The sequence below is a fragment of the Electrona antarctica genome (assembly GCF_951216825.1).
Source record: "Electrona antarctica genome assembly, chromosome: 15".
Taxonomy (NCBI): Eukaryota; Metazoa; Chordata; class Actinopteri; order Myctophiformes; family Myctophidae; genus Electrona; species Electrona antarctica.
The window spans coordinates 45,472,769-45,487,768 of NC_136796.1; the positions used below are offsets into that span (position 1 = coordinate 45,472,769).

The window sequence follows — 15,000 nt, forward strand, 5'->3', positions numbered from 1 at the left end:
TAGCCCCCCCCCACCCTCTCCGTCACCAACACAACTGTCCTTGTATAAGAGTACTAAAGCAAGCCCAAAATGCTGTTACATTCCTATTTTTTGCCGTCTGTAATCCATCCATCCTTCCATTTCTTTCTATAGCATTGAAATAGCCTTCAGAGGTATACTTTTCAAAGGGACTGACTTGCGCATTCCGCAGTTCCGACACATCCGGTTAGTCTGACCGCGTGGCCGGGTTAAGACTCACCCCCGTGGCTTCCACGGGCGGTTACGGTTAGTAATGGGTCGGACTAATGACTGGTTATGGTTATGGTTACGGTTTGGGATAGGGTTAGTAATGGGTCGGACTAATGACTGGTTATGGTTATGGTTACGGTTTGGGATAGGGTTAGTAATGGGTCGGACTAATGACTGGTTATGGTTATGGTTACGGTTTGGGATAGGGTTAGTAATGGGTCGGACTAATGGCTGGTATAGAACAATGACACCGTTACCACTTTTCAGACGCGCCGCCTCACCTCCGACCAAAACCCATTCGCCAATAAAAGTCTTGCTTTTAGAGCTCAATTTTACAGATAAATTAAATGTTCATTTATCCATTTTGGGGGGGGGGGGGGGGGGTAATAACCAAAATGTCTATTTGGTTACATGTGTACACTCTCAAAGTTAAATGAACTAAGGACTTTACTGTATGTTGTTTGGGCCAGCCGGGCTAGTACACCTGTTGAGGTAACCACTAGAGAAAGATGAGGTTTTAACCCATTTAGGCCTGATGTCGACATTTTAAAACATGTCTTCTAAATCCTGACAGTTTTCTGAAATACCTATGTTTCTATAGGCCTATATATCACTCAATATTTCAAGCCAAGGACTCCAAAAAATATATGTAATTGACCCCCCCCCCCCCATCTCAAAATGTTGTTCCAGGGGCACCCCCAGAAGCAAAAAGATTTAGTTAAAATCGGTCACTCTGAAAGAATGTTCCAAGGTTTGCGCCACAATTTCACGGTTTTATGAAAATAGCAGACCTACAAGCTCATAGCGCGGCACTCGGTGCCGCGCTATGAACTTGTAGATCTGCTATTTTTCAATAGTTCAACTTTTAAATAATGCTTAAAACACCAAAAGGGGGTTTAAACACAGACCGTGTTCAGAATGGAACCCTGGAGTCCTTGTTGCAGTTTTGTGGTCTCGTCTCGTTCAAGCCAAGTCATACAGTATGAATGGAGGAGTAGAAAACGCCCCACAGATTGTCCTACAAGGATTCCAAAAGATTATAAATTGTATTTTTGTCCCGCTAGGCGTCCGAGTGGAAAGTTTTTTAATTAACTACAAACTTATATAAGCCAATTCAATCCAATGCGTGTCTCTTTGATTTCAAAGCAAAACAAAAAAAAAGCACTATTGGACTAAGTGCCTGGTTACAAAATAAGTTCAAAATGTTCCCCATAGTTTTGTGTTTCATTGGTGTGTTGTACAGTTATGGGTCATTTCAGAACAGGGCTATTTCAAAACGGGCTTTCAACATCGCCTCCCTCCTCGTCATGTGCAAATTGCAAGATTCTCTTAAGTAGAAACTCCAAGTACTGGACACTGTCTATACATTATTTTTTCCCTATACACACTCCATGCGCTCGCACACACACACACACACACGCACACACACGCACACGCACACGCCACACGCGCGCACACACACACGCACAGAGTATATTTGTGCAGTATATGCACTGAACCAAATCCTGTTCGTTTGTTTGCTCTGGGGGAAATATAAAGCAAAGAATCACTTCTGAATGTTTTACCAAAATTGTGGGAATTTCAGGGCGAACTGGAACTGAAAACCCACTATTTTCTTAGAGTGTCTGTGTCTGTGTGTGTGTGTGTGTGTGTGTGTGTGTGTGTGTGTGTGTGTGTGTGTGTGTGCGCGTGTGCGTGTGTATGTGTGTATGTGTGTGTGCGTGCGTGTGTGCGTGTGCGCGCAGACACACACAGACCAGCATTCATGCACATCAGCATAAACACAAGCATGAACTACATAATAATATACATAACATGACACCCTTCAAACTTCTATGGCCTGAGCTTTTCTGATCATAATTGCTCTCAGTCTGGTGAAGAAGAGCGTCACAACAACCCTGCAACGTACGTTTCACAAACTTTCCAACGAAAAGAAGAAGATAAGAAGAAAGAAAACTGCACATTCCAAAGCTTTCCCTGTTCATTATTCGTATGATTGGACGAGGCAGTAGAGTGTCTGTCCAACGCTGATTCAAACCAGTGGTTTTCTACTCTGATCCGTCAATGAACACATGGTTCACTGCCAGGTTTTCCACCCTGCCAGACAGTTAATTGCATTCACCTGGTGTCCTTTGTCCTATCTCTCTCTAATCGAGGACTATTGAATGAGGACGGGAAGCGAAGGCCGTACGGTGGACTCCATGTTGCTCCCTGGAAGGAAAGAAACGTGCGCAATGTTGGGCTATATGCAAGCCAACACTTCCGCGTTCAGCTTCCTTAATTGGTCTCAACTGCGCATGTTTCTTTCCTTCCAGGGAGCAACATGGAGTCCACCGTACGGTCTTCGCTTCCTAACCTTATTTACTTAACCTTGTCTCTAAACAGGGAGTGGTTTAATACACACACAGAGTAGAAAGAGACAGAGCGCCAACTGAGCAGGACATTTGACAACAGCGCCACCATATGTTGGTTGTGTGTAATGAGCTATGCTCTCAATTTAGCAGAGCTTTCTTTAAGTGGTTGATGATGATATCAAGAACCGGGTAAAGAATTATTGTATATTCATCACTCATATACATCCATGTTACATTGTAGTTTTGCACCACTCTGCGGTGCTGGTCAGAACCATAGACCATAGACCATATATATATAAAGGCTAGATTAATTTTGTTTTTTTAAACGAACGTCGTATAAAAGCATATAAGTATGCAGACGTCTCTGACGTTTATAACAAACCAAACCGTTTGAAAATCGGATGAAAACTGAGCAAGTTATGGTTATGTAAAAAGTACAATGCCCCATAGACACAATGTTATGCTGCCCCGAGGTAAGATGGCCGCCACGTAGCAACGTCGCTCTCCATTGGCCAGAGCGCAGGTGAGCCATCTAGCCTTTCTTATATATATCTATGGTCAGAAGCACAACACCAGGCAATAACAATTAAGCCCTTTTCAACCCGTCTTGCTTATTTTGGGGCGTTCGAATTTCAAATTTGTATTATCATCATTTCTTGTCAAGTGACACCGCCCGCACAACAAAGCATAGAATAGAGCGTTAAGTCATTTATAACACGTCGACAGGATGGAAAAGCAAGCAGAGCTATCTTCCCCCCTACCCCACCAGGGACCAGAGTGGAGAACCTCTGGTTTAGGACCGCACAATAAACCACGCTTTGACAACATCTTGTGGCCAGGGACGTGCACACATAAGGGGGCTTGAGCCCCTGCCCTTTTACCCGTCTGTAAAAACAACTGCCCTCTCCAGACCACGAATGCAGCATTTACTACATGGTGAAAGAGATGCAAAAATGCCTCTCCTTTCCTTTCCATGCCATACCGGAAGGAAGGCAGCATTCATTTTTCTCCGAAAGTCTCCTGAACTTGGAACGCAGCATTTTGGCGTTGAACAAATTTGTTTCGAAATCCATGTCGTTACACACCGCATCTCCAGTAGATAAAGAGTGCTGGGTTGCGACCCGAAAATAGCTCTCAACGCGTCGCGTTGTGAGCTTGTAGATCTGCTATTTTCGTCAAAAAGTGCCCTCTTAAAGGGATTTCGGGCCCTCTGCCCCTCCAACACTCTCTGCACGTCCCTGCTTGTGGCCCTTCCTAGTCTCCTCTCCTCTATCCATATCTAGTAACCGGTACTTCCTGTAATCACGTTCATCCCTTTCCGTGTACGTGACCACATGATGTCACATGATCCCCCTCCCCCCTCTAATGACCCCTCCCCTTTCCAAAGTGCTGTTGCTACCTCCTCCTCCTCCTCCTCATCCCCCACCTCCTTGTGTAAGAAATTAAGAAACAAAATGAAATTTAAAAAAAATGAAAATCTAGAAAGGAAACGTACAGTACTGCGGTAAAATGTAAGAGAGAGACGACGTTAAAATTTGATAAATATGACCTCATGGCGTCGATCATCGCGTGGTGAGTGAGACAGGCGTGTGTTAAGTGCGTTAAAACAAACAACATCCCGACTCTTCTCTCTCAGACCTGACGTGCAGATTTTCCTCTACACATTTTTGCTCACACAGCCTTTCTTAATAAAAAATAAACAAAACCCAAAAACGATGATTGTATGTGAATCTTCCTCAACAACAAGAAAAAAAAGAAGAAAGATTTAAAAAAAAAAAAATCCTTTTCAAAGTGAAGTCTGTCAACCTCAGTTTTTGTAAATGTTTGTATTAGATTAGGTAACTTATATCACATTTACATCAACCTTTTACCCCGTTAAACCGTGTTCGCTCTTTTTGACTCCCCAGATCGAGGTTTTTAGACGACCATTAAAAAAAAGGATCTATGCTCCTGCGGACGCAGATAGCTTTTCATAAAAGGACAAAAGTTAGAAAAATGAACTAAAAAAACAGTCGAGATAAAAACAAAACTAAATAAAAGGGTCAAGACGAGGACTCTATTGTTTCACCAAACTTCACCGAGCAAAGGAAGACTACCGTCTTCTGCGGTGGGCGTGGCACACCGGCACTCTCTGATGACGTCAGGTCTGGCACGGCTTGATGACACGCGTCGACAGGAAAGAGGCCTTTTTTCCCCAAAGCCACCGTCTTCCAAAAATTAAGTGATTCACGCGTTACAACGAGCACCGACTATTTAACGATTTTACCCCACACATTCTTTCTAAGCCCAGAACCATCTTAAGACTAAACCCCACCCATCAGAGGTGTGGCTTCCAGAGGTACCTTTCACCTGAAAGGTTTTGAAAGGTACCTTAGATGTCAGCGAGGAACAGACCAACAGAACTGGACTGTATCATCCCTGTTGGCCCAACGATGTGACAGCGTTTGTTTTCTATATACACGTGGCAGGAGAATCATTTCCGTCCAGGTGTTCTCTCCATCTCAGAGGGGCGACAGATTGTGGATACGTTTTCGAGAAGCCGCATAACTCTACTTGTAGCTTAAAACGTTTTTTAAATTAGAACACTTTGCAGATTGTTCTAAATGACACTTTCTCAGAGTGTAGCCAGCGGCGGGGAGACGACGCCAGACAATGCCTCGGTGTGCCACGCCAGACAACCATCGAGCATGTAAATTCCCTCACTTCATGAAAACCCACGACTACCACCGTTTTGCTCGTACATTACTGAATCCATCTATCCAAAATGTGTTATTCATGGACTTTAACGTAAGGTGATAACACGTATGGTAGGTTTTTTGCCTCTACAGTACAGTATTCAAGATAGAGGAGGAAGAGAAAAAAAAAGAAAGAAAACTCAAAGAAAAATACATTTTTTTCAAAAAAAAAACGAGAGAAATGAAACATAAGATGTGGGCAATCGTAAATTTATTTTTGGGAGAATCCGTCTGAGTTTTTTTTTGTATCAAATCCTCCTATTCTTCTTTATTGACCCAGCCTTTTTTTTCACTTCCCAATATTCGACCTGCCCTCGATGCTGACTTTCATCTGGTGTAGTATGAAGGAAGGCTTGGGCAGCACCAACGGGGGCTCCTCTTCCGTCTTCTCCACCTTCCGCCCCTCGGGAGCCGACCACCTCCGCTTGCGGCTCGTGGCTGCTGCAGGTTTCCTGGCGGAAGCCTCCTCCGCGTTGCTGGCGGCGGCGGCGCCTTGTTGGCCTCTCGAGACCGACCCTCTTTCTTCTTCGAACCCGAGTTCCCCGTTCTCCACACCACCCCCACTCGTGGCGCTCCCTCGTTGGCCGACGCCGTTGGCCCGCTCGCCGTGCCTGGAGGAGTTCCCTCCTCCGCTGTGGGTTCTGGAGGCGGAGCCGTCCGGGGCGGCTCGAGGGGGTTTGAGGAACCCGTGGTGGCCGCCGGAGGCCGCGGCGGCGGCAGAGGCGGGAGTGACCAACTCAAATGTCTGGGTCTTCTTCAGCGAGCCGTTCTTCAGGTTCTTGAGGGTGAGGGAGATGCACACGTCGCCCACAGAGAGCTTGGTGCACGGCAGCTCCAGGAGCTGCGTGGTCCGGTCCGGGCAGCACGAAGACCATCCTTGGCCAAAGACGAAGAAAGGGTATTCCACCAGGACCTCCACGCACACCTGGAAGACAAAATATAATATATAGAAAGGGGTTCAAACATGAGAATGAGACTGAAGGTTAAGTTATACTTAACCCATTTAGGCCTGACCTCAACATTAAAAAAAAATCTTCCTTTATTAAATTTATTTATTATTTATTATTATAAATTATTCTTCCAGTTTTCTGAAATAAATATTTTCACGATTTTTCAAAAATAGCAGACCTACAAGCTCGTAGCGCGCCACTCGGTGGCGCGCTATGAGCATGTAGATCTGCTATTTTTCAATAGCTAAATTATAACATAATGTTTAAAACACCAAAAGGGGTTCCCGCCCAAAATGGGTTAAAGCTATAAGCAATAATATGTCAACATTTTAATGACTTTGTTTTTTATTTTATTTTTGGTATTCAGAAAGCCAGCAATGAGTAAAACGCTCCCAAAAAGAATGTAGTCTCTGTGACACATCTAGGGGCCACGATCTGCATTCAAATATGTTCCTAGAAGCTTTGTCATTGGTCGAAAAAAAACCCGGTCGAAATGACGAACCAATCAGGAAGTAGACAGGCAAATCGACACAAAGCTTCTAGGAAAATCTTTGAATGCAGATTGTGGCCCCTAGATGTGTCACAGAGACTACATTTTTTGGGAGCGTTTTACCCATTGCTGGCTGTCTGAATACCAAAAAATATATATATATAATATAATATATACATCATTAACTGTGTGTGTGTGTGTGTGTGTGACACTGTGTGTGTGCGTGCGTGCGTGCGTGCGTGCGTGCGTGTACGTGCGTGTGTGTGTGTGTACGTGCGTGTGTGCGCACAGCTAATCTTGGAAATTGCTGGACCAATCAGTGTCAAACTTCACACACTCCCAGTAGGCCAAGGAAGACACTCCACTGCAAATAAAATAAATCAAAGCGGCCTCATGGTGGCGCTATACCAAGACCATTAATGCTTTGGCCTATAGACGACGTCACACTGATAAGCACCAGCATGCGCGCGCATTAAGGCAGCACAAGAACCCCACCTCTCATAAGATGCAAAAGTTCTAACTGCACTCACGTGTAAAAAAATGCCCCATTAAACTTTCAGATGCTGTTTTTCTCCCAGTGTGGAGGAAGAATGATTAGGATTTTTATTGTGATCTCTCACTCTTGAAATATATAATCCTTGGTTTCTGTTGTGTGTGAACAATAATAGCAATTCAAAGCAGTTGTCGTCAAAACCACACCTCCAGTCGCTGTCATAAGAACGGGAGGTGCGCTCATTAGCAGAGCCTGTTTGTGCACGGCTGCACGCGCACCTGCAACCCATCAAGTATAATTGATGCTTCGTCCCGCGATGGTGTCGCGCACGCAGACCTCTACGCTCACAACAGTGGCATCCGCGCCGCGATGTGAGCTTGTATATCAGCTGTTCTCTGCGTGCAATACTGTTGCGCTTTGAAGTATAAATATCTCCTAGGGTGCACCTCACTAGCCAACACACAAGAGAGGTTGAATGAATTGAAACCAGCACTCCCCAAAACAACAGGTTTGGAGATCTGTTGGGAATTGATTACATGACCCGTGCGACCAGTCTCAATGTTTGTAAACAAATAATTGGCCTATAACTCTTGAAAAATATAGCACATAGCAGTGGTGGCCATGTGGTGGTGCCACAGATAGAAAACTCCATATATACATTATTTTAAGCCTGGAACCAACTCAACCAAGCCATCCAGGCTCCTGATGAATCACGCCCACATGTGATAACCACAAAGAAACGTGAATTTATTACATTTATTAATGGTTAATGTGGTTAAACGCTAACGTGACATGGATGCGTTCCAGGTCTCAATGGGTTAATAAGCCATTGAAATTGCCATTGCTATTTGCATGTGATTAAGTATAAAAGGACTTACGTGGTATAAATGTAATCGTGTATAAACCTATTTTTAAAAACAGATCTAAATTATAATTAATTGAATCTATAATGAATTGCATTTTTATAGCGCTTTTCCAAGTGCTCAAAGCGCTTTACAATGGTTCATTCATTCATACATTGGGAGGTGCAGCGGCGAACAGTCCTCACTTCCCACATTCACACACCGACGGTGACGAGCTCACACCGACGACTCATTGGAGGCAATGTAGGGTTCAGTGTCTTGCCCAAGGACACTTGGACATGTAGGACAGGAGGAGGAGACGGGATTCGAACCGCCGACCCCCAGGGATCATTGGACGACCTGCTCTACCTCCTGAGCCACAGCCGCCCTAATAAATTATGTAATAGAATGACAACGAATCTCAGCACGAAGGTTGCAAAACCTTTGGAAGTGGACTTGTGAAGGGCAAGCCGAGCCTGGAGGAGCCCTACAGATAATGAATGAAAGAGGACGGAGCGCCGAGCGGAGTCACGGGTTTGGCAGGGCGAGATGACAGCCCAGTCTAGTGTCGTACAAAGGGAAGGGGTGCCAGCCCAATTCCTGTATCTATCAATTAGAACGGCCAGATCAATAGCAGTGGATTCTGTGGCTGGAGTCAAGCAGCGCTATCAACATATATTATAATATGGTATTAATCAGGACATGATCTGAATGTACCGTATGGAAGAATAAAAGGAAGACAAAAGACAAAACGTGGTGTAAAATATAAAGAGGGGAAAAAGAACGATTGAAGACGGAGAAGAAGAGTGGAGAGAGAGAGAGAGAGAATGAAAGCGAGAGAGAGAGAGAAGAAAGGAGAGAATATGAATGAGAAGGTGGGAGGCAAGGAACGAGAGATGGAGATGGAGATGAAAGGAAGCAGGAGGAGGCAGCGGATGAAGGGAGTGGGCTGAATGAGAGAACAAACCCTGACGACGTGCGAGAGAGAGAGAGAGAACAATGTCAAGAACAATATGACTGCAAGAAGGCAGCAAAACTTCATAGAGTTCTCCCTCCTGTATTAACCCGTTTAGACCATGAGGACGATTCGAGTACATTATGGGCAGTATTATGCGTGTCTTAAGTACCAGGTCTTATGACTTAACTTAAGACCTGGAGGCGTGGTCAATGCTGTTTGGCCACTCAGAATAGCCAAATGGCATTGATCACGCCTCCAGGTCTTAAGTTAAGTAATAAGACCTGGTACTTAAGACACGCATAATACTGCCCTATGTCTTCTAAATTCGGAACAGTTTTCTGAAAAACCTCGTGTTTCTATGTGTCAGTGGTGCTCAAACTATTTCATGTCAAGGACCCTCAAAAATATATGTAATTGGCCACCGACCCCCAGACTGAAAATATGTTGTTCCCCCCCAGAAGCAAAGATACGAGTTAAAAAACGTTCGCTCTGAAAGAATATATATAAAGATGTGCGCCTACATTTTCACGATTTTTCGAAAAATTGCAGATCTACAATCTACGAGCTTGTAGATCTGCTATTTTTTCAACAGCTAAAAAAAAGCATAACATAATGCTTAAAAAAAAAAAACACCAAAAAGGGGTTTCCCGCCCAGAACGGGTTATATAATAATTCTCAACTTCTCTCACAGTGCCGACCGAGTCTATATAGCTCCAAGTACAGTACAGTATGAGCTCAAAGCTGCGTAAAAAAGAAAAAATAGCAACAACAGAAAGAAAAAAAAGAGAAAACCAAGAAGAGCCACTGGAGAAACACGCAGGGAGATGAAGTCGGAAGACTCTTTTTAAAGATGGTCAGCTCCGGCAGGGTGCAGTATGACTATGAGAGACCATGGCGTGGGCGGCGGGAGAAAATGGTTTAGGCACAGGCTGTGTGGGCAGCAGACTCACTCGCCTGGACAAGATGCAGTCGATTATCCCATCCCGGGCGGGAACCCCCTTTTGGTGTTTGTTTTTTTAAAGCATTGTGTTATACTTTTAGCTATTGAAAAATAGCAGATCTACGAGCTCGTAGGTCTGCTATTTTTTTTGAAAAATCGTTAAAATGTGGCGCAAATCTTTGAATATATATTCTTTCAGAGCGAACGTGTTTTAACTCAAATCCTTGCTTCTGGGGAGGTCCCTCCCTGGAACAACATATTTTCAGATGGGGGGGTCGACGGCGGCCAATTGCAAAAAATTTTTTGGGGGGGTCCTTGACATGAAAATGTGTGAGAAGAACGCCTAGGAATATGTGATGTAAACATGCACATTTTGATACGCAATGTCGACTTTATTTTCTTTTCTTTTTTCACGTTTGTTTGTACTGTATGTGTGTTGCTATAGTTTTCTTTTTCTTTTTTTTTCAAAAAATGAATAAAATTTTAAGTGACAAAAAAAAAGAAAATGTGTGAGAACCACAACATGAGGTTTTTCAGAAAACTGTCAGGATTTAGAAGGCATTTTGTAGAATCGTCCTCATGGTCTAAAATGGGTTATTTAGGCTTTAGCACATAGCCTCCGAGAGGGAGAGAGGGAGGGAGGAGCATTGTGATTTGGCAGAGAGGTACGTAGGTAGCACGGAAAACAGAAAAGAGAGACAAACAAACTGATAGCAGGCTAATAAGACTGAGGCCTTTTGTTTGAGGCCCGAGAGCTACAGTATACCCAGTGCACTGTTTTCTCTCTTACACGCAGGCGCCAACCACATATCCCAGCTCAGAGGTTCCAGATTATTGTGAGCATGAAAGTGTCACCTAAAACGTGACATTCCTGATGTTGTGTGTCAGCCATATTCTACTGACAATGTGCAAGTTTGACTGATGCTCCATGGCAGACATGACTGCCAACACTATACGGTATGTCTGTACAGCTTGGGTTGGCCAATCAGGGAAGACGGTGCCTACACACACGCACGCGCATACCGCATCTTAAGATCGATTCTATACTAGCTCTGTAAAAGGTCAACATGATATTTACACTGACTCCAAAAAGTCTAGACGCTGGTGTATCTTAGAACACAGTGTTGTAACATGCGTGTGCCAGCTCAGGTCCTCATCTATCTGCACTCCCAGGTATTTATACGAGAAGACCAGTTTGATGTTATGGTCATGGACACTAATCGTACTGTGGTCTCATATGGACCTGGGGTCCTCTGTTTTGTTTACATTTATTTTCAGATGGTGTAGATCACACCACTCTATAAAAATGGTAAATGGTAATGGTGCATTTATATAGCGCCTTTATCCAAGGCGCTTTACATAGATTGTGCATTACATTCACCCATTCACACACACATTCATACACCGATGGCGGCGGAAACCATTCAAGGCACCTATCAACACATCGGGAGCAATTAGGGGTTCAGTGTCTTGCTCAAGGACACTTCGACACTAACTCTGGGGGAGCCCACAGGGTTCGAACTGGCAACCTTGCGGTTACCATTCAGCCACTCTACAAAAAAACTTGTCTACTCCCTCTGTATGGCTGAGGATGTTATTATCGCTTCTTGAGCAGACTATAAGTATCACAGTGTCGTCGGAAAAACTTGATAACAAACTGATTTGGATGTGAGCCGGCACGGTCGTCCGTATACAAGGTAAACAGAAAAGAGGAGCTGACTGTTCCTATTGGGGCACCCCTTGTACTACACAGTGTCTCCTATGAGAACACCCAGTTAAATCTCACCCTCTGAGGTCTCCTAGAGTAGCCTGGTTAATAAACCAGACCGAATCAGCCGTTGGCAAAAATGTTTTTGCCTGCCAGCGGATTAGGGTCTGGCGAGGCTCAGTAGCACGCCTCTTTCCTACAACCGAGAACAGGTCGGGCCAATCGGGACACGGTATGCAATATGGGCGGGCTTTGGTACAGTGACGTTCAATGCTTGAGACCTTTGACTGACAGTAGCTCTGACCAATTGCGTCAAAGAGAAAATGTTTGAACCCGCCCCCCGGGAAATGAAATCCAAGTGGAGCCAGCCCAGACTAATATACCGCGACAGTGTTGTGTGATATTAGTCTGGTTTATTAGCCAGGCTACTCCTAGAGAGGAAACAAAAGTACCATTTTATTATAAAAGGGGTTCACATTTAACTGAGCTAATTTACGCAACAGAATGTCTGGATGTATAGGTATTAAAGGCCGAGCTGAAGTCGATGAAAAGTAATCTGGCGTATATGCTACCTTACTCCCCAGGTGTTTCAAGGTGAGATGAGCTATACTGTGGATATTGCATCGCATGTACTGCGTTGATGGCTGCTCGGATGGCTCAGATGAGTGTACGCCGGGGGGGCTGTTAGTAAGTGTTTTGCTCAGGGACACTTTGTCATGTATAGTATACCGTAGACCAGTGGTTCCCAAAGTGGGGTCCGGGGACCCCCAGGGGTCCTTGAGGGACTTCCAAGGGGTCCCCCAGCTAAATGATAGTTTGGAACCAAATGGACCCTTATGGAGAGGGTACCAAACGGAACCAATTTGTATCCTCTCAGAGGTAAATTCACATTGATTTTACAATATAAATCGGGGGTCCCATAGAAATGACATTAAATGCGGGGTTCGTAGACTATTGCATGTCAAACTGGGGGGTCCTTGAAATTAAACGGGTTGAGAATCACTGTCTGCTAGAGCCGTAAAAATCTTCTCTTATGGGGGTCCCTGGCATATCTTTTCAAATGGGGGGGGGGGTCCACGGGGCTAATTAGTGTCAATTTGGGGGTCCTTGCCATGAGAAGGTTTGGGAACCACTGCCGTAGACTGAGCATGCAGACAGAGGGGTCCAACCGGCAACCGTCTGACTTCCAGACGCCTCTCGCTATACCCACTCAGCTACGGCCGTCCTAACATATTCTCGTTGCGTCCGCCCTCCTGTTCTTTAACCCATTTAGGCCTGACCTCAAAATAAAAAAAGAAATATTCTAAATCCTCTAGTTTTCTGAAATAAATATTTTCACGGTTTTTCAAAAATAGCAGACCTGCAAGCTCGTAGCGCGCCACTCGGTGGCGCGCTACGAGCTTGTAGATCTGCTATTTTTCAATAGCTAAATAATAACATAAGGGGTTAACACATTTAGACCCGACAACGATTCTACAAATGCCTTCGACAGTTTTTTCTGAAAAAACCCAAGGTTTCTATTTGTCAGTGGATCTCAAACTATTTCATCTCAAGGAAGGATCCCCAAAAATTATATTTATTTGGCCGCCGACCCCCCATCTGAAAATATGTTGTTCCAGGGACCCCCTCCCAGAAGCAAAGATTTGAGTTAAAAACGTTACCTCCGAAAGAATATATATTCAAAGATTTGCACCACATTTTCACGATTTTTCAAAAATAAAATAGACCTACAAGCTCGTAACGCGGCACTCGGTGCCGCGCTACGAGCTTGTAGATCTGCTATTTTTCAATAGCTAAAGTTAAAACACCAAAAGGGGTTCCCGTCCAGAATGGGATAAGCGTTGTTGTGCATATAAATACATCATAATTAGAGTGACTCTCTTCTTGTTCCTTCATCTCAGAGTCGTCTTTGAAGCTCCTTCGCAGAAAACATGCATGTTGCATGATTGTCATCCGTGTGCATTGAAACTAATCACAGAGGGGAATAAGGGAGGAGCCCTTTGAGGTTGTTGTTGTTTTGTTCATAAATATATAACCTATAAGTATTATGCTAAATCCTATAGCCTCCTATATATTCTGGGAGCAAACATCCTGCGCAAATAGCTTATCTACATGTTAGTGTTGTGAGTTTGTAGATTAAGACTATTTTCCAGCGAAGATATTTAGTGTAGAGTGAAAAAAAGAGGGGGCCTAGTATAGACCCCTGGGGTACTCTGGAGGGGTTTTAAGTTGTACAAAAAAAAAATGTTATGAGTGCAAAATAAATGACTTTCTATTTGTTAGGTTTCTGAACACCAACATAAATAACTTTAACCCATTTAGACCCGAGGACGATTCTACAAATGCCTTCTAAATCCTGACAGTTTTCTGAAAAACTCATGTTTCTATGTCAGTGGTGCTCAAACCTTTTCATGTCAAGGACCTCCAAGAATATATGTAAATGGCCGCCGACCCCCATTTGAAAATATGTCGTTCCAGGGACCCCCCGAGAAGCAAAGATTTGAGTTAAAAACGTTCGCTCTGGGCCCGGTCTGGGCACCTAGGCTGCTAAGCCAGCCTGACGGCGTGCCGCGGGTCCGACTCCCGATCCTGATGGCCTTTGCCGCGTGTCTCCCCCCCCCATCTCTCTCCCCATTTCCTGTCAATCTACTTTCAACCTATCAATACAGGCAGAAAAAGCCCAAAAAATATCTAAAAAGAATATCTGAAAGAATATATATTCCAAATTTGCGTCACATTTTCACGATTTTTCAAAAGTAGCAGATCTACAAGCTTGTAGATCTGCTATTTTTCAATAGCTAAAGTATAAAATAATGCTTAAAACACCAAAAGGGGTTCCTGCCCAAAATAGGTTAAGCCCGTAGGGGGTTTAAGTTGTAAAAACATTGTTTATGAGTGCAAAATAAATGACTATTTATTCGTTTTCTGAACACCAACATAAATAACTTGTAACATCCTTAGTTTAACCAAATCAAATCACCTGGGCACGGTGCTCGCCGACGGAGAACTGCACCACGGCGAAGTTGGGCGAGCTGTGGCTCCCGTCGATGCGCTCCACCGTGGACGAGTCGATCTTCAGCTCGCTGCTCACCTCGGCGCTCTGGATGAAGTCCTCCGTCTTCAGCTCCTCCACGCGCTTCAGCTCCCCGTCCGCCAGCTGGATGATGGAGCCCTTGATGAAGTACGGCGGCATGGAGGGGGTCGTCGTGCCCGGGGAGGGAGGAGGAGCCTGAGCGGACGCCGCCGCCACCAGCGGCAGGTGCAGCTGGGCTTGGATCACCGCCCCGGAGGACGGGGCGTGG

The 15,000-nt window shown here is 44.6% G+C and overlaps 1 protein-coding gene across 2 annotated transcripts in view; it reads right to left on the reverse strand.

Annotated features, from left to right (window-relative positions):
- Positions 1 to 4,031: 4,031 nt before the first annotated feature.
- atxn1a (ataxin 1a) overlaps positions 4,032 to 15,000 on the reverse strand; it is a 212,764-nt gene continuing 201,795 nt past the window's right edge. For both annotated transcript variants that reach the window (XM_079523259.1, XM_079523260.1), the window contains 2 exons: positions 14,679 to 15,000; positions 4,032 to 6,242 (listed from right to left, as the gene is read on the reverse strand). The exon at positions 14,679 to 15,000 is cut by the window's right edge and continues 2,467 nt beyond it. In XM_079523259.1, coding sequence (XP_079379385.1) covers positions 5,607 to 6,242; positions 14,679 to 15,000 — 958 coding nt within the window. In that variant the 3' untranslated portion in view covers positions 4,032 to 5,606. The remainder of the gene's footprint in view (positions 6,243 to 14,678) is intronic.